Source organism: Gymnodraco acuticeps, unplaced genomic scaffold (assembly GCF_902827175.1).
Source record: "Gymnodraco acuticeps unplaced genomic scaffold, fGymAcu1.1, whole genome shotgun sequence".
Lineage (NCBI taxonomy): Eukaryota > Metazoa > Chordata > Actinopteri > Perciformes > Bathydraconidae > Gymnodraco > Gymnodraco acuticeps.
Window position 1 is genome coordinate 4,315,211 of NW_022991375.1, and position 21,394 is coordinate 4,336,604.

Below are 21,394 nucleotides of genomic sequence, written 5' to 3' on the forward strand. Positions count from 1 at the left end.
TTGGGGATGGTTTACCACTGATGCTGGGTCAGTAAGACAAAGAAGAATAGTTTATATAATAATAGTTTTCAGTCTTTAGTGTTGCGAACAGTCAGTGGTTGGTAAATCCCTTCCGCTGTAAACATTTCTATCCACCTGTTATCCCGGGACTTTTTTCCACTGCAAAAAAACACAAAAAAAGAGACAAGCTTATCATGATCTGTACAAGTTCTTTATTGTAATGTAAGCACAGCTTTGTAAATGTACAGAGGAAACACAACAGTGAAAACTAGAATGTTACAAGAAGAGGAGGGAAAGAAAGACACGGTGAAGAGGAGGAGAGAAAAGGGTGACATGACAATTCTTTTTTCAGAGCTGTAAATAATACATTTCTACAGATTTCTCAGCAGAGAAAAAATAAGTGTGAGTTCGAAAGAGAGATAGAGACTACGGGTAGAGCAACAAAGAGATAAAAAAAAAACTGGTGGGCACAGGTGTGCACCCCCGGGTACATTTCTAAATGACAGTTAATGGATATTTAATTTGAATATCATATATAGATACATATCCACTATGTGATAATAAGCCATGTCCTGTCATACTTCATGTAGTAAGCACCCGTTTCCCCCCCCCCCCATGTCGCCCAGAAGTGGACCGATCCAAGATGAGCTGGGAGAAATGGAGACCATGAATTTTTCTGAAAGGGGTGGACATTGTTCACATTCATTTAAAACATCAGCCACGCTTTTCTGACTGTCGACAGACCTTCAAAAAAACCTTTTTAAATGTAGTCTCATGCATAGCCAAGCACATTACACCTTCTACAATTTGGAATCTGTTCTGTAGTCGCTGTGAGCAGGCCATCCCGCTGTGACTCGTGTTAGTGCTGTGTGCGGTTGTTTGGTCGTACCTTTTAGGCTAAGCAGCACCTTTTTGAAAAAAGAGAAAGTGTGTGTTTATGTGAAAACTCCGGACATTAAAAACCGCTGCAGTAAAACCTCATTGCGTAAAATAAATCAAAAGATATGACAATGTCAATTTACATTCCTGTCTACCTGGCCCCGCTGTTCAAGAAAGACACAAGAAGGCGCCTTCGTCTCAGGCCTGCTCTATGAACCACACCCCCCCCCCCTTTAAAAATGAGACGCACCACTTCCTGTTGACATTGACGTGTTATTCAGAGGGGATGCTGTGGTGCTCAGGATAGAGGACGGACATTTAGTATCTTCATCCTTTGAGAGATTAGTGACAAACTTGGGTGTGACTGAATGTGTATTATCTGTTTGTGTGAGGGTTCAGTTCAGTCTGAGATCAGGGAGCGTCCTCAGCGATGGTTGGGAGAACAACAACACTCCTCTTCTGCACCACAACTCCCATCTGGTAGAGGGAGAGGAAATGTACGTGGACTGTGTGTACGTGTGTGTGTGTGTCACTTTGCAAGCGTACGTGTGGATGTATGCGGTTGGCTCCTGTGAAATCTGTTAGGATGTGTGTTCGTTCTCGGCCTGTGTGGGTGTGAGCTCGTGAACTGATGTTTGTGTTTGGTGGGCAGAGCTGCAGTTCTGTGGTTGCCCTGTGGGAGGGCGGTGGGTCTCCTATAGGCAGTCAGACGGGGGCTCACCACCACTGGAGCCGGACTGGGCGCGCTTGATGTACAGATTCAACAGCTTCAGCTGCAGACAGAAGAACAGAGGGGGACAAATATGTAAATGTGGTCAACCTCTAGGGTCAAACAACGTGCATTACTGATGGGAAAAACAAGCCATTTTTATTCCATTTATAAACACTAGAGACATGTTTGCAATGGGATAACAATAGCAATGAATTGGACCACACCCATGTTCGAACACAAGCCTTCATTTTTACATTAACTACAAATGTGTAAAGACGTCAAATTGAGCCAGGGGCGAATCATTTGGCCAGCCCCATCTGTACTCACACAGCCTTTTTGTCTAGGATGTCAACTACACATCTGTCAAGTGTCCTGTTTATGTTCTGCACTGTTGAGACGCTATGCCTTTGCACCCACATACCAAAAGAAAAATAAACTCTGGGGTGTTTCGTTTGTCTTGATTTGAATTGTAATGCTCTACTGCAGTTTCATTTCTTTCAGTAAGTAAGAAACATAAAAAAGAAAGAGATTGGGAAGACTGAAAGAAAATATGCTACATCATTCTGTGTTATTTCTATGTAAATATTTCAACAATAAAATAATAATAAAAGAAAATATATTAAATACGACAAAAAGACCACAGTTGTACCCCTCTGGATCATGGAAAAGGATCATTCTCAATAAGCCAGATTTCAACCAAAGACAGAAAGAGCTTGGTAGCACAGATGACAACATACATTTTGTCAGTTTACAAGTTGTGCTTATTAGTCCATGTCTAATATGCTTCGAGGTCAGGTTACCTTGCTGCTGGAGAGCTGGTTGAGGTGCGGTTTGAGGTCCTCTCCGATCACTGCGTAAATGGCAACCAAGCAGAACACACAGGCTTTCCTTACACTGCTCTCAGAGTTGTCGTAACCCTGTAAAACCAGATAAAAATAGATAAAAAACCTGCAGAAAATGTGGTTCAAAATAAAGGATGCAGAGAAAGAATTCATGAATGAATGTGTGTGAGAAAAAGAGGTACATTAGTCAATCAAACGATTGAAATAAATAAGAGAATAGCCCCAAGCTTAACAAGTATCTACTAGAGTTGTTTAAATAGTAACACTCTACAGTAAAAGATGGAAATAACAACACTTCCTCTTACTTTTAATAATAATAAACCCAACAAACTTCGAATAGTGCTTGATTGTGATTTTCAGCATTATATCTATTAGCGTGTTTAAAACAAATCATCTCTGTAGGCATGTTACCTGTATGAGTCCTGGCACTATCTCCGGCAGCAGGCTCATCAGGCCCTCGCGGGGAACCCTCTCCACCACCTTGGTCTGCATCTTGATGGCAGCCAGGTTGATGGGGTAGTCAGCTGACTGGATGATGGGACACAACACTTTGACACACTGGTCTGGACTTATGGACAACGCCAACATGGCAGCCGTCTCCTCTGCTGCTCGCACCACCTGCAGGAAGATACACAAACTTTATCAGATGCTGTGAAACAAGAAATATTGTAGCAGATGTTTGCACGTTTTTAATCCTTCTCATCACTTTCATCATCCATATATTAACTAAAACACAACCTATACCATCTCTTCAAGCTCACAAAAATCTTCAAAATACATTTGTTTTCAAGTGAACTAATTCAAATGGTTCCTATACCTTCTCAAGCATCAAATGTAAGGACTTTGAAGCACAAGTTGTTTAAATTCAAGATAGCATACTTTGAGACATGATCATGGTTAATTACCAGCAGAATAAAAAAATTACAACTAGTAGGCTTTCATGCTGCTCTCTTGCAATGAGACGCACATCTGAACGTAGAATATTATATATATATTATATTAAGGGAAAAGGATATCAAAAGGACTTCTATTCTTTCAAAAAACATAAATTCAAGAACTTTCAATGGCCCATGACTATTTTTACTACTTTCACGGCCTTAGCTTTTCCCTCATATTTACAAACTTCCAAGGGCTTCAAGGACCGTATGAACTATCATGTGTGTGTTATCTCGTACCTCCTTGTGGGGGTCTTTGTGAGCCTCCAGGGCCTTCATGATGGTGAGCTCTGCATAGTTTTTAAACCTCCAGGGCTGCTTCCCCAGAATCTCTCTCAGCACCCGCAGAGCCAGCGTTCGGATCACATGCTGGGGGGAGAATCAGAAGGATTATAGAAGTTTGAAGGAAAGGAGTTTAGCTTGACATATTTGCACAGTGTCATCCCAGAAGTGTGTTTCCAGTGTGTGTGTACCTCTCTGTCTCCCATGGTTTCCAGCAGGAGCAGCAGGATGGTCTTGAAGTGCTCGTCCCACACCAGCAGCGCGTTCTCGCGGATCAGCTTCAGCAGCTCGCACAGCGCTGTCTTCCTCTCCTCTATGCGCTCGTTGTGATTGGACAACTCTTTCAGCAGCTCGGCCACCAGCTCTGATTGGTCCAGGCTGCTTTCTGTTAAGGAACAATAGATAAGAAACAGTAGAATTTGAATCGCATTCTTACAATTATACTACAGTCTAATATCTCCATACCTTACTTTATCAGATAGATTTTATTTATACACAATTGGGCATTTATTTCGTCATGTTGAAACACGGCATTGCACATAATGTGAAAATAAAAAGAGTACAAAATAAACAAACATAAAATATAAACATCTCAAATATAAGGCCAGTAAAAAAATGGATATTTTATTTTGAATAGTTGTTTTAATGTAGTTACTCTCTTTTTAGGTGAGTTTTTCTTATATAAGCCATGATTAGTTTCTTTCTCACCTGCACATGTTACCTCTATTTACTTTTCTCTGTCCAACCTTTATTTCAAAAAGAGGTGCAAATAAAACAAGAAAAAGCCATGCACAATTATAAAAAAACTTGTTTCCTGTGTCTGTGTTTTCTGTCAGAATGTGTTTGTGTACCATCTGTGAGCTGCTCCGAGTCGTCCATGCTGGTGTCTTTGCGGCCGTGTTTGAAGGGAGAGTCTAAGAAGTCTCGGGCCCCTCGGGGGCTGGAGGACAGCAGGGGGGTGTTGAGGAGGGACGTCTTGTTGTCCAGAGCCATGCGGCCTCCGTCCACAAAGTCCATCCCGCTGTCTCCCTGGAGAAATGCAATAAAAGAAAAACATGGCAGGTCATTGCAGCTGAATTTTAGTTGATTGTTTTCTTTTAAAAAACATCCCTAAATGCTGAGCAGTATGTTGTGTCAGCAGGTATAGATACTGGTGTAAACAAAGGAAACAAAAACCCATAGTTTTACTTTCCAGATTCACTCATCTGGATTAATTGAAGGAACTCGACCAGGACTACCTGGATGACATTTCCTTTGTTGACAGCATGTGGTTCTCTAGTTGTAATAAAAACAACGCGATGTTGGGACTGGAGAAGGCTGGCAGAAGGAGAACCAGCAGGTGAGAAATGCAGCGGGGTTAAGCTGCTCGCGTTTCTGTGTATTTTGCACGCAAACTACTAAAGGGGAGGTGGTTTAATGAGTCAGCTGCGCTATGATTGGCAGGCTGCCGACATGTGGGCTGATCATATTTCAGATGCTTGACATGGGTAAAATGTCAAGAGGTCACACTCTGTACTCGAGTACATCATGTCCTTAAAAAGGGTTGTCGAGCATCCAGATAAAAGGGGAGTTTCTTGTTGAGAAAATGTTCTTGGTGTCATTTACACCCATTGGGGATCATAACAAACAATACACGTGATTTTATCAGAGGCTGAGGAGGATTAAGTTCACAGTCGAGCGTTCATCAACAGCTAATGTATGCCTCTGGGTTCCCACGCTGCAGGGGGAGAGGTGGAGGGATCGGATGGCAGGGTCACATACAGTTAATATAGCTAGCTATGTGTGTGCGTGTCTGTCTGTGTGTACTTGTGTATTTAGACCTCTGCAAGACTTTACATTTAAATCTGAACTTTGACCATATTGAACCACTATGGGAAATGCCTTATGGTTGCATGCGTCAAGAAGACAGTACTAATGGGTAACTTAGTTATTTGTTAACCTGTTAGCCTGCAGCCTGGGCTACAATGTAATACTTTCAGGCAATTGCATTAATTTACGTCTAATAAAAAGGGCTTTATTTTTCCACAGATTTTTTTTAAAAGGACCCTACAGAGGAATAAACATGTATTCTTTACCTTTCAAGTGATCTGGGCTACTTGTTAATGAGTCTAACAACGCTCACTGTAGGAAAAGTCTTGCTATTGTTGAGTGCAGAAAGCATGGTTTATTGTTACAAATAAAACTGTTTCCCACAAGAGGGAATTCAAGTTAATTATGTTTCTGAAGAATGCGGGAACTGATTAACATTAAAACCTGATTAAACAATAAATGCATCCTCTCTTTTGCTACCACTATCCCCAAAACCTCAACTATTATTATTTGCAGCAGTAGTTTGCTTCACTTTCATTAAATATTGTCTCTCTGCAACTATTAGCTTCTTTACAACAAGCCAAATAGATGAGTTATGGCACTCATTTTGTGTAAGAATTCCTAAAAGATGGCAGCTTTTTCATTTTTACACCACTCATCTTGGCTGGTCATCTTTCACAATAACGTCTGTAAATGATTCACCTTTGTTCTGATTCAAAGTCATGTCATCATGCCTGAGTAAGAAAATGTCAACAAACCAACCAAAAGTGTTTGCAATTACAGGAAGAAAAATCCGTCACAAGAATATTTTACAGAAGCACCGTTACAACTATAAGTGTTTGATATCAGCCTGGATATGTGGTGAGGTACACACTGTACATTAGCATCAACAAATGAAACTTGTATCCTCCTCCTCCTCCACTGACCTCCTCTCCATGCCGGTGGATGGGTTCGTTCATGTCCTCCTGGCTGCGGACGCTGAAGTTCTGGATGGCCTCAGTGACGCCTTTCAGAGAGCTGTAGATGTCCTCCGAGTTCATGTTCTCTGTGTCGTAGTCAAATGCACTACACACACAACAAGAGAAAGGTTTACAGCTCAATTGAGTCATTAAACTGCCCTGCTAAATATCACTTTGTATGTGATACATACATTTAACATGGAATACAAATGTTTTCTTCTTCTAGAATCAATGTGATTGAGATTCATGTGACCTTAACCCAGAGGGTTTTACTACAAAAATGTTTTTTAAATTGTGAACTAGAGACATAAAGAAGAAGAAGAAGGAAGCAGTGCACTGCACTAAATGTTCACTACGTATTTGGCAACAGCGTTTTCATTTCCCATTAAGCACATGCACTTTTTCAACAGGGCAAAAAACCCACACACTATTTGCACAATTGAGGATGTTTTATCAAATCATGTTTGTTTCATAACGCTTCTCAAATGTACTACTTCGATATGTGCATATCATTTTTTTAAATGGAAAAAAAGCTACTGTCTCTTACTGCTGTGGTTTGATTCATACAGAGATCTGCAGACTTTTTACTCTTTTCGACCGTGTAGATGTTGGTCTGTATAAACACTTATTTGTCAATGATTGTTAGACTTTCCTGTGTGTGAGTGTGTGTGTGTGTGTGTGTGTGTGTGTGTGTGTGTGTGTGTGTGTGTGTGTGTGTGTGTGTGTGTGTGTGTGTGTGTGTGTGTGTGTGTGTGTGTGTGTGTGTGTGTTACCTTGGTGAGGGGGTGTTCTGGGAGGTGTTGGTGGGCGATGTGACCGGGCTGGACCAGTTTGCAGGAGACCGGGGGGTGTGGCGCGTCAGAGGGCTGCCCATTGGTGCCTGAGGAAGTGACACACAACCAACCAAGTTAATTTGAGCTAACAGAAGTAAGCCATTAATGTTATAGTGTAATGATTAACTTCACGTGTCTGTAACCCTCCCTTTGTTACCTGCGCAGCGTTGCCAGTGTTCTTCAGATGGTTCTGAAGCAGCTTGGTGGCTCCGTCCTGAAAGGTTTTGGGCAGAGCTGCCAGCAGCATGGTGAACTCCGGAGTATTGAGCTGGAAGAGCGAGATTAACACCGACTGGGCTGCCTGTTACACACAAAACAAAAAGATCCGTCAGCTAGAAATCTCATGTCTTGAAGATTACAATTCCTATACTTTTACATCTCAGTTATACAAATATAAGAGAGTAAAATCATTTGGTTTTGGATCCTCTACATTGGAGCAATACCGGTTATAAAAACAAACGATATAAAAACATTAAGATGTTAATATACAATACAGTAATAACATAAACAATGGGCATATGCTAACATATTTATATGTGTGTACTCTTGAGCTGGAAAGTGTGGCAATTCTTTCCAATAACATGATAATGAACCGTTGGAATAATATCTTGTTTTGTCTGTGAGTCCGCACCTTTCTGACGTCAGAGCTCTTGGGTTCGGTCGTCCAGGTGATGATGCGGGAGATGGCCAGTCGAGTCTCGCTGGAGTTCACAAAGTCTGGAGCCTCCATCTGTAACGTCAGCGTGTCGATGTACTTCAAAATCGCCACCTTCACCTACAAGACAGAAATGAGCATTCATACATATCATTAGATAGCCGACTGATAACAAGGAAAAAGCATGGCCCTAAGTCACCTGCAAAAACCAAAAATACAGCAATATCAAACACAGGCGTGAAAGACTGAGCACGAATGTTCACAGTCAGCGACAGCTTCTCTTGCGGGTCTGAAAAAATCAAATAATCTGATGAATCAGTGAGAAGGGCAATGTGCATAATGGTCATGCTTTATCACGTGGAAAAACAAATCAATGAAATTAAAGCAATGACAAAACAAAGGATTCAATAAATGCAAAGATTCACTGCACGCTCTGAAACGCATCAACTGACTCCTAAGTTTCCTCCATCTTTCTCCTTATGCACCTCAAGGACCAGAGACTTCGTCCAAATCACTTAGCAGCAAAGTGCGCGCCATATAATGGCTCCCCCCGGAGCGCACTGACCTGGGAGGACTGGCTCCAGGCTGCAGCCTGCTCGTCTAGAGAGCAGGCGTGGCGCCGCGCTCTGGGGGGGAACAATCTAACCTCGGCCCCTCCCCTGCCTCGCCCGCAACACGAGCTCCGCACAGGCTTCAGAGAGAAAGAGGAGAAGCACCGCGTCAATCAACGGAGAGAGAAAGGGAGACGAGGACAAGGGAGGGGGGAGACAAGAGAGGGAGGGAAGTGTAGGGAGGGAGGATGCAGAGAGTTTAAGAGGAGTAATACGATTGGAAAGTAGGCTATATTGAAATGGTATCATCTGAAAATCCGGCAAAACACAATTTCATTGTTTAGGCCACATGATGGCAGTAAAGCGCTGTGATGCCAATTTAAAAAACACAACCAGCGGTCCATGAGACTTCATGCATCAGTTTATGAGATGGATAATGACTGCTGTGCTGCTGAAACATTATATTATATTAACATGATCGCACTGCATGATGCGTGCACATTTATCAGAGTTGCAAGGAAAGACACCTCAGGCAGTATGTTTATGTTTAACGTTCCTTTTCTTATTTATATTGTGCAATAGTCATATATATTTTTCTGGAAATTCTATTGAAGAACTGTCCTGTCCAGTGAATTGCATCACGTAGGAAAAACCCCGGAAAATCCAAGATTGCCACATTGATTTGCAAAACCTTCAAAGCTATTTCTAACGTCTCACTGCATATGTCTTTATATTACCCGCCTAGTCAGATTTTGTTACGTCACGTCATGACCCGTTGGAGAATTTAGGAGTGTCAGAACAATGGTTTTTTTAACTATAGAGTTCATTCAGGCCAAAGAATAGGACCATAACTGTGCTTTAAGTTGTTTTTACTGCATTACATTTGTCAGAAATGAGAAACATCATGCTACCTCTTGAATGACAGGAGTAAAAATATGCTATGTCAAATAAAAGTTTAGTCTATCATATGTTTCAGTGAATTGTGAGGCTTATAATATCTTTCATTGCCCACGTTTAGTTGGATGACAAAGGGAAGAAAAACTTAAAAGGAATAAAAAAGGTTGTGAGAAAGGGGTTTAATATCAGGCAGGAACGGATGGGAGGGGCCACAGCAACAGAGAGATAAAAGGTAATGACAGCGGGGAAAGTAGAAGTAGCACGTCTTGAGGGGTAGGTAAGGAGATGGGGCAAAGGTGAGGGTTAGTGAGGAAACAAGGAGTTAGAGGAGGGAAGCTTGAAGGGAGTGTCCGCAATGAAGCAGAGCACAAGCCAGCCAGGAGAGGCCAGAGAAATCCAATCACAGCCGGGACTCAGGGTTTCAGTCAGGCATAGTGAGGTCATATCAGTACAGCAGTTACCATGGTTACACATAGTCCCTGAGGTATTCTCACCCCTCCCTGACTCAAACCTTCACACACTCATCTCTCTCTCATCATAACGCAGACACACAGAGTAAATGTGATCTACCTTGAGGTTTGGCGTCTGTGTCTGGTCCACAGTGAACCTCATGAGAATAGTGAACTGCAGGTCATTGGGGAACGAATCTCTGAAACAGGGGAAAACAAATTCACATTAAATCAGCACACACACAAACACATCTCAAGAGTAAAGGACCTTTGACTATTTTAGCAACACAGTAAAATATAATAACCTGGAGACACTTTGAGTTAAATAATGTTATCATTCCTCTTTATGTATGTGTAACAACAGCGGACAAAGTGGATCCTCACATTTCCTTTTATATGTGTAACAAATGATCAAGTGCAAGAAGCTTTTTCTGAGCTTTCAACTGCACCTTTGTTTTCAAGAGATGTGATTAAAAAGTAAGTTGGTAAGGCTGCAACTAAAAATGAATCACCAGATATTTTTTTGCGATGAATCTATTGAACACTCGGTCTCTAAATAGTGAAAAATGTCCATCCTAGTCAAGTCCAAGGTGATGTTTATAAATGTCATGATTTGTCAGTTCAAAACCTAACGATCTTAATATTAATGTGATTTAAAACTGAAATCTACATATTTGAGTGACTGAAAGGAGGGGCGGAACCTCCATGTTTAAATACCATTTTATTCTATACATCAACGTATGTTACCCATGGGTCTACCCCTGTTTTCTCATGTCTCAGTTGTCAGTGTTCACCCACCGTGTGATGTCCAGCGCTCTCTGGACTTTGGCCTGAACAGAACCCAGCAGGTCCGCTCCCATCTTCTTCAGAAGCTGTGTGAGCAGGACGAACAGCCAGTCCTGCAGATCCTCCTTATGAACCAGGATGAAATCTACCAGTGTCTCCAGGAACATACTGAAGACCTAAAAAACGGACACACAACAGTTTGGGTCACACAGCGACTCACACACTCATTAATTCACATGTTTCATGCAAGTAATGACAGGACACAGGAGGGTTATGCTTAGAAAGTATCATGTGAGAGTAGCATTAGTTCCCGTAGTGAAGTTAGTGGTTATTCACTCATTATTGCAGCACGACTTGATCCCACAATCACCAATTAGTATTTAAAAAATAAAGGAATACTTCATCCCTAAATAGTTTGTTTATCAATTACCAACCTCCTCCATGGTAAATTAATAATGCGATACATAAAAAAGAAAATACATAAAAACAGCAAAACTATATCAAGCATTCTCAGTCTCACTATAGAAGCATGAGACTGCTTATGGAAAGTGTAAAGGGATGTTTTGATTAGGGCTGCACGATATATCGTGTCGTGACGATAATCGCGATATTCACATCGCAGGACGTGCGATTTAAAAAAAAAAATATATATATATTTTTTTTTAGGACGTGCGATAATAAGTAGGCAAACTAACTCAAACATGTCATGTTACAATTATTTTGCTGCTTACTACAAAAGGAAATCTTGCGCGGCTCTCATGTCAGGGGTACTTGAGTGAGTGACATGCAGGCTCTGCGTGCACAGCAAACCACCATCACAATCAAATCTCCAAAGCAAACGGACGGTGATCAAAGGTAAAACACTGAATAAAGTAGCTTCATGTGTTTCTCCAGGGCAGTTTGGCGCTGCTAACCGAGCTAGCTCAGCTTGTTGCTCTGATAACTTAAGATCCAGACGTCCGTGACTAAAATCCTTCATCCGGTTAAATATAGTTAGAAAAATACCAATTGTATCATTAAAGTTCAAGAAAGGATGGTTTGCGGACAAAAACTGTCTGTTCTTCAATTCCTGTGTTTCTTCATATCGCAATATATATCGCAGGGGGGGGAATCGCAATGTCAGTTTTTTCCAATATCGTGCAGCCCTAGTTTTGATATAATTTTGTAATAACATTGCATCCATTTACTTAAATTCATCAAGAGTTTATTGTTTTGGGATTCTTCATTCACTGCAGAGGCATGTGTTGAAGTAACATTTTGGTAGCACGATGCGAGTAGTTCTTGAAAATAGTCATTTTGGGGTGAAGTATTCCCTTTTAACCCAAATGATTAACAATATTAATAATATTAGAAAATATTAGACTTGACAAGGATTTTCCGATCTGACCATGTTGTCACCATGGCTACATGCCAGTGGTTGATTTCAGACAGTGAGGTAGGTTAGTGAGTGAGCTTTCATCCAAACAAACTAAAAACACAGGAACACTGATTGGACAAACTTACTCTCTACAGAGAGTTCCAGAGGGAGGAGGCATGGGGGAGAGAGAGACACATCTGTTAGCATCAGATACCTGAATAAACTCAGAGTGTGTGTGTGTGTGTGTGTGTGTGTACGCTCAACATCCTGACTTTCTGTTGAACATTTGCTACATGGAAAAAGAGTAAAAAAAAACATGAGCAACATCATTTAAAAAAAAGAAAGTGCTGTTTTGTGCACACTTGAAAAGAATATTGAACAATGTTGAAAAACGATGGATGAGAGAGAAGGAAAGGTGTTGGATGGATAGATGAAGGCATGAGAGGGCTCCATGGTGAGATGCAGTACCTTGAAGGAGGCTGAGCTTATACCGGATTCTGCCGTGCCGTACACTCTGCCGGAGTCTCGCTGAAATTCATCAAATCGTCAAACGTCAAATGAGCGGGTAGCTGAGGGGCTCACACACCTTACGACATGTGTGGCACTCAATAACGCCGGGAGAAACGTGGCAGTGTTAGAGAGGGCGAAACGCAGCTGGTTAGTGAGAGAGGAGAGCCGGCAGCCCACAAATCTGCTCGTCTGAGTGTGTGTGCGGTCAGTGTCGTCACTTCAGATTGCAGCGAGGGGGAACAGAGCGGGGGGGCAGTGAATGCAGTGAGCACAGCCGACGCTGCTGGACAGTGACAGAGCAATCCCACAGGGCGGCGGAGAGTGAGGTCACACGCAAACTCAGGCGTGGCATGCCGTTAGAAAACAGTCCGTCGCACACTCTGCATGCCTTTCATTATGTTTGAGTGTGAAGGTGTGTGTGCAGCTGAGGATACTCTTTAACCTGATTATCCTGTTTTTATCTTGTCCTGAATACTTTGTTTATAATCCATGAGTGCTAAAGCGTGTCTGTTTACAACATGTCTTTGTGTTTGTTTTGGCAGAATCCGGTACAGTGAAGGATGGTGGGGAAAACAAAAGGTTTGGAACCAAAGTAAAATAAAAGTGGGTGAATGATGAATGTGTTTGGCATGTTATGTAAATGAGTGAATGATGTTTGCGTGAATGGTGTGTACGCTGGTTGTACTCATACCTTACTGTGGGGGTCTGCAAACATCCTGGTGAAGATTTCACACAGCCTCTTCAACTCTACCCGACTGCAGATTAGAGAAAACAAACACAGTTGATTTTGATTTACTCTTCCTCTTTAAAAAAAAAGTAGAAATCACTAGTCTTTAACCTGTTAAGCCCTGAGCCTGTTTTTCAGGTCTCGGGCTCAAAAATGACATTCCCAGAACAATTGACTATATCTTCACTTCTAAAAAGGGTAAATTAATAATCTTTTTTCTCAAAGCAATGAGAAAGCTCTTGTGAAGTTAGGTAGCTCTTCAAGCTACCTAACTTCACTCCTTCCACCTTTGAATTCCATGCCGTCACAGTAACCCATCCTATACAGCTAACCATTGTTGTTCTCTACCGTCCACCAGGCGCCTTGGGGGACTTCTTGGAGGAATTAGATAATCTCCTCTCACACATCCCTGAAACTGGCCCTCCCGCTGTACTTCTCGGAGACTTCAACCTCCAGACAGGGAAGATAGACGAACTAACATCTCTGTTAACCGCCTTTGCTTTCTCACTGTCTCCGTCCCCACCGACTCATAAAGCTGGCAATGTCCTTGATCTCATATTCTCAAGGAACTGCGCTACTTCTAACCTCTCTGTAAACCCGCTCCACACATCCGATCACTTCTTCATTTCATTCTCTCTATCCCTTTCCAAACATAACAAACTAATCTCTTCTCATCCTGCACTTGTCCGCCGTAACCTTCGCTCCCTCTCCCCCTCTACCTTTGCCTCGTCGGTGCTCTCAGCCCTGCCTTCCTCTGACTCGTTCCAACTCCTGCCTCCAAACTCTGCTGCAGAAACTCTCCTCTCTACTCTCTCTACTCTCTCATCCTCTCTGGACTCTCTCTGTCCTCTCACATCTCGGCAGGCTCGTCAGTCCCCTCCTGCTCCCTGGCTAAATGATGCACTGCGTGCTAATAGAACCGTCCTTAGGGCAGCAGAGCGGAAATGGTGGAAATCCAAACACCGTGACGACCTCCTAACCTATCAAGCTCTCCTCTCCTCTTTCTCTGCTTCGATCTCTCAGGCAAAAAGCACTTTCTTTCAAGATAAGATCCAATCTTCCTATTCCAATCCTAAAAAACTATTTTCCATCTTCTCCACCCTCTTGGACCCTCCAAAAGCTCCTCCCCCCTCCATACTTCTGTCAAGCGACTTTGTTACCCACTTTGAAAAAAAGGTTGATGATATTCGCTCTTCTTTTTCTGACTCACCTATACTCACCGATGGGTCACCAGACCCTCCTTCCACCAACACACTTACCTCCTTTTCCCCTCTCTCTCCAAGTGAGGTTCTTACCCTCATTACCTCTGCCCGCCCTACCACCTGTCCTCTGGACCCTATCCCTTCAAACCTCCTTCAGACTATCGCTCCTGATATTCTACCGTTTCTCACCCATTTCATCAACACTTCTCTAACTTCTGGTCACTTTCCAAACAGTCTCAAGGAGGCAAGAGTAAACCCTCTCCTAAAGAAACCCACTCTCAACCCGTCTGATGTTATAAACTACAGGCCTGTCTCTCTCCTCCCGTTCCTGTCTAAATCACTTGAACGCGCTGTCTTTAAACAACTCTCCTGTTATCTCAATCAGAACAACCTTCTGGATCCGCACCAGTCTGGTTTCAAGGCAGGTCACTCCACAGAAACTGCTCTCATTGCTGTCACTGAGGAACTGCACACTGCCAAAACTGCATCCCTCTCCTCTGTCATCATCCTGTTGGACCTGTCTGCTGCATTCGACACGGTGAATCATCAGATCCTCCTTCGCACTCTCCAAAAACTTGGAGTTTCAGGCTCTGCACTTTCCCTCCTCACCTCATACCTGAAAGACCGTACCTACAGGGTGACTTGGAGAGGGTCTGAGTCCGACCCTTGTCAATTAACTACAGGGGTCCCTCAGGGCTCTGTTCTTGGTCCCCTCCTATTCTCCCTGTACACAAACTCGCTCGGATCAGTCATTGGCCCGCATGGTTTTTCTTACCACTGCTACGCTGATGACACCCAATTAATTCTGTTCTTTCCCCGCTCAGAGAACCAGGTCGTCGCACGCATCTCTGCTTGTCTAGCTGACATCTCTCAGTGGATGTCTGCTCATCACCTCAAACTCAACCTTGACAAGACTGAGCTGCTCTTCCTTCCGGGAAAAGATTGTCCCACTCTTGACCTAACAATCAACATCGGCACCTCAGTTGTTTCCCCGACTCAGACTGCAAGGAATCTGGGTGTGATCCTAGATAACAACCTGTCCTTCACTGCAAACATCGCTGCTACAACCCGTTGCTGCAGATACACGCTTTACAACATCAGGAAGATACGTCCCCAGCTGACACAGAAAGCGACTCAGGTTCTGGTCCAGGCTCTCGTCATCTCACGCCTAGACTACTGCAACTCCCTCCTGGCTGGTCTACCTGCATGTGCCATCCGACCTCTGCAGTTCATCCAGAATGCAGCAGCTCGTCTGGTCTTCAACCTTCCTAAATTTTCCCACACTACTCCGCTCCTACGCTCCCTCCACTGGCTTCCGGTAACTGCTAGAATCCACTTCAAGACACTGGTACTTGCTTACCATGCTGCGAATGGATCTGGCCCTTCGTACATCCAGGACATGGTTAAACCGTACACCCCAGCGCGTGCACTACGCTCTGCATCAGCCAAACGACTCGCTGCGCCCTCGCTGCGAGGGGGACCCAAGTTCCCAACGGCGAAAACACGTGGGTTTGCTGTCCTGGCTCCAGGATGGTGGAATGAGCTCCCCATTGACATCAGGACGGCAGATAGCTTGCACATCTTCCGGCGCAAACTGAAAACTCATCTCTTTCGACTCCACTTCGAGCGATAGAACTATTAACGAAGCACTTTTATACTAATAAAGGACTGGCTTTTCTAAAGCCAGTTGAGTAGCACTTGAAATGTTTTTGCTCTATGAAACCTGATGTACTTTTATGATTCTGTTTTCTTCAAGTTGTATTTTGTTGGACGAACGCACTTATTGTAAGTCGCTTTGGATAAAAGCGTCAGCTAAATGCAATGTAATAAACCTGTGAGTTGGATGTAGAAAAGTCAGAATCAATATAGATGTTTTTATTTTAAAGTAAATTCAGATTGAACATAGTAAAAAAATGTAAATGATAGTGTCCGTCCAAAAAGAAAAACATTACTTATAGTGAAAACCACCCTTGAATGATGGGATGGTACTAAAAGCTTTAGGAATCCAAACTATAACATATAATAAGTACCCTGTATCAAGATTGATGCAAAACAAGTGAAATTTGACCTTTTTTAGAAAAAAACAAAACACTTCTGGGGTCATTTGGGTGCATTTGCCATATCTCTGGAACCCATCGGTCGATTTTGGTGATTGACACCTGTTTTGAACCGTTAGAGCCAATAGAATCGAGGGGAAGTTCCTAAATCCATCTAAACATTACCAATTGGTGAATGAGAGTGATGCGCAGCCAGCATGCCCAAAACCGGAAGCTCTCATAAACTCTCGTAGCAACTATATATGAAAACTACTCTTATTGATATAAATGTTATGATGGTTATCAGTAATCATTTCAAAGTGACACAGAGAACATTAAGCTTCAGCAGCGTTTATATGCGTTTTAATGCCCTTGAACACAACTTTTGATCAGAAAACAGCAAAGGTAAGACGTATTTGCCGTTTTGGCCACGTAAAGTGAAGTTGTGTGTTGTCTTTGCTGGCTTTCGCCGCCGCAAGTTTTGCTTTCATATGATATCTAGTTTGTGCAGATCCGATGAAGTATAACATATTTATACCGTGAGTTATGTGCTAAGTGCGTTAGCACTCTTTCGCTGAGTGCTATTTCAGAGGCTCGGAGTTAGACTTGTGTTTTGTTTCGGTAATAATTGTTCATATCGTCAGGTAGCTGAGTTTCTTCCCGTTAAGTGGGTATGACACATTCATAGTTTCTTAAATGTTAAGAAGCCCTCAGACGCTGTTTCTTGCAAGATGTTGCGGGAACCCACCCCCAATGCAGTAGGCAGTTCTATTTAACTTCTACTATAATGGACATTAAAGTAAATAAAGTACATACTGTACTTACTGTCTAAACCATTTTCCCATTATCTGTTAAACTCATCTTCTTTAACTCCCAGAGAATAGGTATTTATTTACTTCACAAATATTTCCTGAACTATTAATCCCTTTATTGTTTGAAAACACATCTGCTGTTCTGTGTCTGACCTGAGGGTGCGCTGGTTCTTCAGCAGCGCCTGGAGGCCCAACAGCCCCTCCTTCCTCTCCGACCAGTTAGCACTGGCACAACGGTTCAACACCTGTAAAGAGACACACGCTTTTATACAGGCACAAAGCAAGCGATGATATACAAATATATTGAGCCTGATAACCAACTGACATGGCTTTACATTAGCCGCTTTCACACCAAGTACTTAGTTCCCAGTACTTAGTCCCGCCGAACTCTTTAGTCCCGGAACTGTCCTAGTAAATCGCGTTCACACCGGAATAAGTCCCTGAGGGAGGTGTCACTACCCGATCTGCAGCCCTGCCCTATCTGCAGTGTGCATGTGCGAGATGGTACGCCATATTGGACAACTCCGTACGGCAACCCAAGTAGGACACTTGACACAGTGGCCATACATACATACATAGCCATACATTTTTGCATACATTCACAGTAAATATTTATTCAGTATGATAGCTGTCTAACAGAAGTTAAATCCATTTCTCACTTATTCTGACAATGCACTTAACCCCAACTAAAAGAACCCAATAAAAATTGTTGTTACATAATAGTGAAGTCACGTTGTAATAACAATAACTCATCTCTCTCGAGTTTTCTTTTTGTGTTTTGCCAAAAGCCACTGTGTCAAGTGTCCTACTTGGGTTGCCGTATGTAGTTGTCAAATATGGCGGACCATCTCGCACATGCGCACTGCAGATAGGGCAGGGCTGCAGATCGGGTAGTGACAGGAGGATTCGGCAAATGAAGCCGCTGACGTCACTTCTTCTGCTTTGGGTTTACTGGCAGGCCGCAAACAACTTCACGGCGTATACTGCCACCCGAAGTCCCGGAGTCCCCTGGAGTCCGGGACTTCGGGTGGCAGTAAATCGCCACCCAAAGCCCCGGGTAAATCGCCAGAAGCGCCGACACCTCCTCATCACTCCAATGATCCCACGTTTTATTTTGCCATAAGTTAGTCTCTCTCCGTTGGTGCGCTGGGCTAATGCTAATAAAGCAAATAAAATGGCGGCTTCATAAAAACTTTTCAGAGTTTTACGGGGCGTGGTTTGCAATTCGCCCAGCCAATCAGAAATTGGACCCCTTTTCTCCCCAGGAAAGTCCCTGCTCTCTAGCAGGGACTAAAAAGGGGTGAAAAGGTTCGCAAAAAAAAGTTCTAGTTCCAGATTGTTTTGGTGTGAACGCAAAATCCAAGGAACTATCGGAACTATTACAGGGAAAAGTACTCCGGTATGAAAGCGCCTAATGTAACTAATGGCACTAATTTGCTTACTGAAACGACAACAATTCAAATGACACTGAACACAGCTAAATTATTGCAAACATGTCTATAGTGAGAACCAGCACATCAGTCAACTTGAATGACTAGAACTACTAAGCAGAGTTGCCTGGATTAAGGACAAGATGGACTATGTATTTAATTTAGAAATGTGTGCACAGCTGTCTGGAAGAGTGTCTTCTTGTTGCATGGCCTACTGACTTCACTCTTTTAAGGATTGTTTTTCTGCTGTCCCGCTGTTGCTACTCACCTCAGCTACGTCTTCTGTCTGCCTCATGTAGGTGGGGATGGCTCCTCCGTTCCTGGAGCTGTAGGAGCGCTCTGAGCAGGCGCTGGACGCGTCGCTGTTAGCGTCGTCATCAGAGTACATGCTGTAGTTCTCATACCGCCGCCGTGCTGGCTTCTTCTGCGGGTGGAGGACAGAAATCCAAAGGAGATGAAATTAAACTGGAAGAGAAAATGCACTAATATCGCTAAGACATGCCTCGCACACCAGCTGAATTGAGTAGAAACAGAACTAAACACACACAACACACAGGTAAGAGGCAGGAGCTGACCTTAGACCGCATGTCTCCCAACAGCTGACAGCATTAAACAAAGGTAGAACCAGGGGTTAGTTAACACACACACAAACACACACACACACACACTGCAAGAGGCTGCACATGGTGACAGTTTACTGGATCGTGTAAGATTTACAAAGGTATTTAGTGTTTATTTTGATGTTTTTATGCGTTTTAATACCAATGCATCTGCAAGAGCCTCTTCGACGTCTGAGCCTGGGTTGAGGACCCTCATGGCGCTGACTGAAGAAGAGAGGCGACTGGACTGACTGATACCTAAACCTGATCCTGGAGAGAGTCAGAGAGAAAGAGTGGAGGATGAAACATTTTAGAATTTATAGACCTTATGTAGATTTCTCTCACTCATCAAACAGTCTCGCACTCGTCCTCTGATGATCAACCACTCTCCGCATCATCATCCATCCTGACATTTACTCATCCCAGCCACACTACATTTCCCATGAGCCAACCCTGTAAGTTGATGTTATGACTTGTTAGGTGACATTGCAGGTGCTGCTGGGGGAGAAAGTATGATGACAGAAAACATGGAAGATTTGTTGGTGTCCTTGTCGAAAAGAGGCAGGGATAAATAAACAAATGTAACAATGGTAAAACCGGCAGAAACATGCATTTCCACTGGAAGGTACGACATCCTGGAGGGGAATAAAAAATGAACAAAAAACATGGAGGCTGATGGAAAAGGAAAGAAAAAAGGTTGACAAAATTGTAGGAGAAGATGCTTGGCACTAAAGAAAACAAAAAGAAGAACGGGTGAGCGAACACAAATCAAGGCGACGTGGGTGGGTGAGGTACGGAGAGGAAGAAGTACTCAGCCTTCACCTGCAGCACCAAAAACGTCAGGTGCGTGGAGCGCTCCGGTGGAGCGAGAGTAGCTCCGTGTTGCTGCAACCAAGATTAAAACACACATACAGAGTTTAACTCACGCACCCACACACACGAGACAAAGAAACACACAACCCTAACACAGGGTGTGAGAGGAGAAAGAAAGGCTGAAAAACATGCAAGTGATTTTGCTCTTTCTTTTCTTTTTTTAATCACCCTCAAAATGTTGAGGTTTTTATAAGTTTGGTCAAATCAGACACCATTAATATAGAAGTTGCTTGATTCTGAGCTTACTTAAAGAAAGCTTTCTCTCCTGCTTTGATTTCCTAGCCATCTGTGATTTCACTAGTAATCCCTCCTGGGTGTCTGTCTGCGGCTGCTACTCACCGAGGGGAGTGAAGGAGCGTACGGGGCTGGTGTCCCGGCTGCTCTCCCTGCTGGCCTCTCTGCTGCAGCCCTGACTCATACTGGGCCGAGGGATACGACTGCCCCGAGCTAACGCCACCGGGTAACAACACCGCGACGCAGCAGAGGGAAAGGTGAGGGGAAACAAGGGAAGGATGAGCAGCAAAGGGAAGAAAAGCAGTAGTAAGAACACAAAGGACAAAGGGAAGGGACATACATAAGACAACCAAAGGACAAAGAAGAAAGACAAACATGAGTTGTGATATAAGACAGAGATAATGATGCATAGATAAAGACGTATCGTATATACGTCTTTATCTATGTACACAGAACATGCAAAAGTGAAAAACTGACGGATACAAGAGAGAATACGAGCTGCTGACTCAAAGGAGCATGTTTAATTTTCAAAACAGCGGCAGATTACGTTTCTGTGGATGGATTGGCAATTTCAGTTTCAGTTAACGATGAAATAATCATGACATTTTAATTTCAGAACCTAGAACCAGCAAATATTGGGACTTAATTGATTTATTGATTCTCAAAGCTGCAAATTATTTTCTTGGTTGACTAATTAGTTCAGCTCTAGATGAGAATCACCCATAGAAGCACAGGACTGCTGGACTCAATTTGAAATGAAACAAAAACGTTTTGATAATCACATGCAATCACCCATCTCACACACAAACACACAAAATAGAAAAGGAAGTAATTATGTAAGAATGAATTAAGCGAACGAGTGATGGGCGAGGGGAGGATGGGCGCTTTCATCCAATAGCTTCGCAATCAACTTGTCCGTTCATTGCTCTGTTCGTCAGCTGCAGCGTCTACAGCCAATCAGGGTTAATCACAGCCTGAAGCCCTGATCAAGCTGCGCTGATCCTGCCAGAGAGGTGGTTCACCAG

General features: G+C 43.1%; 2 protein-coding genes across 51 annotated transcripts in view; both read right to left on the reverse strand.

Annotated features, from left to right (window-relative positions):
- The window catches only part of si:ch211-193k19.2 (uncharacterized protein LOC100034574 homolog), a 1,126,861-nt gene that overhangs the window by 1,042,567 nt on the left and 62,900 nt on the right, over positions 1–21,394 (reverse strand). The window lies entirely within an intron of this gene.
- The window catches only part of clasp2 (cytoplasmic linker associated protein 2), a 70,709-nt gene continuing 49,507 nt past the window's right edge, over positions 193–21,394 (reverse strand). For 14 of the 50 annotated variants that reach the window (XM_034240898.1, XM_034240901.1, XM_034240896.1 and 11 more), the window contains 21 exons: positions 20,475–20,582; positions 20,085–20,147; positions 19,426–19,532; positions 19,239–19,262; positions 18,932–19,087; positions 17,387–17,478; positions 13,148–13,211; positions 12,415–12,474; positions 12,093–12,095; positions 10,602–10,765; positions 9,925–10,003; positions 7,883–8,026; positions 7,409–7,552; positions 7,192–7,298; positions 6,386–6,524; positions 4,502–4,679; positions 3,842–4,035; positions 3,609–3,737; positions 2,845–3,051; positions 2,392–2,508; positions 193–1,652 (listed from right to left, as the gene is read on the reverse strand). In XM_034240898.1, the coding sequence (XP_034096789.1) occupies positions 1,575–1,652; positions 2,392–2,508; positions 2,845–3,051; positions 3,609–3,737; positions 3,842–4,035; positions 4,502–4,679; positions 6,386–6,524; positions 7,192–7,298; positions 7,409–7,552; positions 7,883–8,026; positions 9,925–10,003; positions 10,602–10,765; positions 12,093–12,095; positions 12,415–12,474; positions 13,148–13,211; positions 17,387–17,478; positions 18,932–19,087; positions 19,239–19,262; positions 19,426–19,532; positions 20,085–20,147; positions 20,475–20,582 (2,357 nt within the window). In that variant the 3' untranslated portion in view covers positions 193–1,574. The remainder of the gene's footprint in view (positions 1,653–2,391; positions 2,509–2,844; positions 3,052–3,608; positions 3,738–3,841; positions 4,036–4,501; positions 4,680–6,385; positions 6,525–7,191; positions 7,299–7,408; positions 7,553–7,882; positions 8,027–9,924; positions 10,004–10,601; positions 10,766–12,092; positions 12,096–12,414; positions 12,475–13,147; positions 13,212–17,386; positions 17,479–18,931; positions 19,088–19,238; positions 19,263–19,425; positions 19,533–20,084; positions 20,148–20,474; positions 20,583–21,394) is intronic. The other 36 variants (XM_034240919.1, XM_034240915.1, XM_034240908.1 and 33 more) reach the window with 19 other exon arrangements.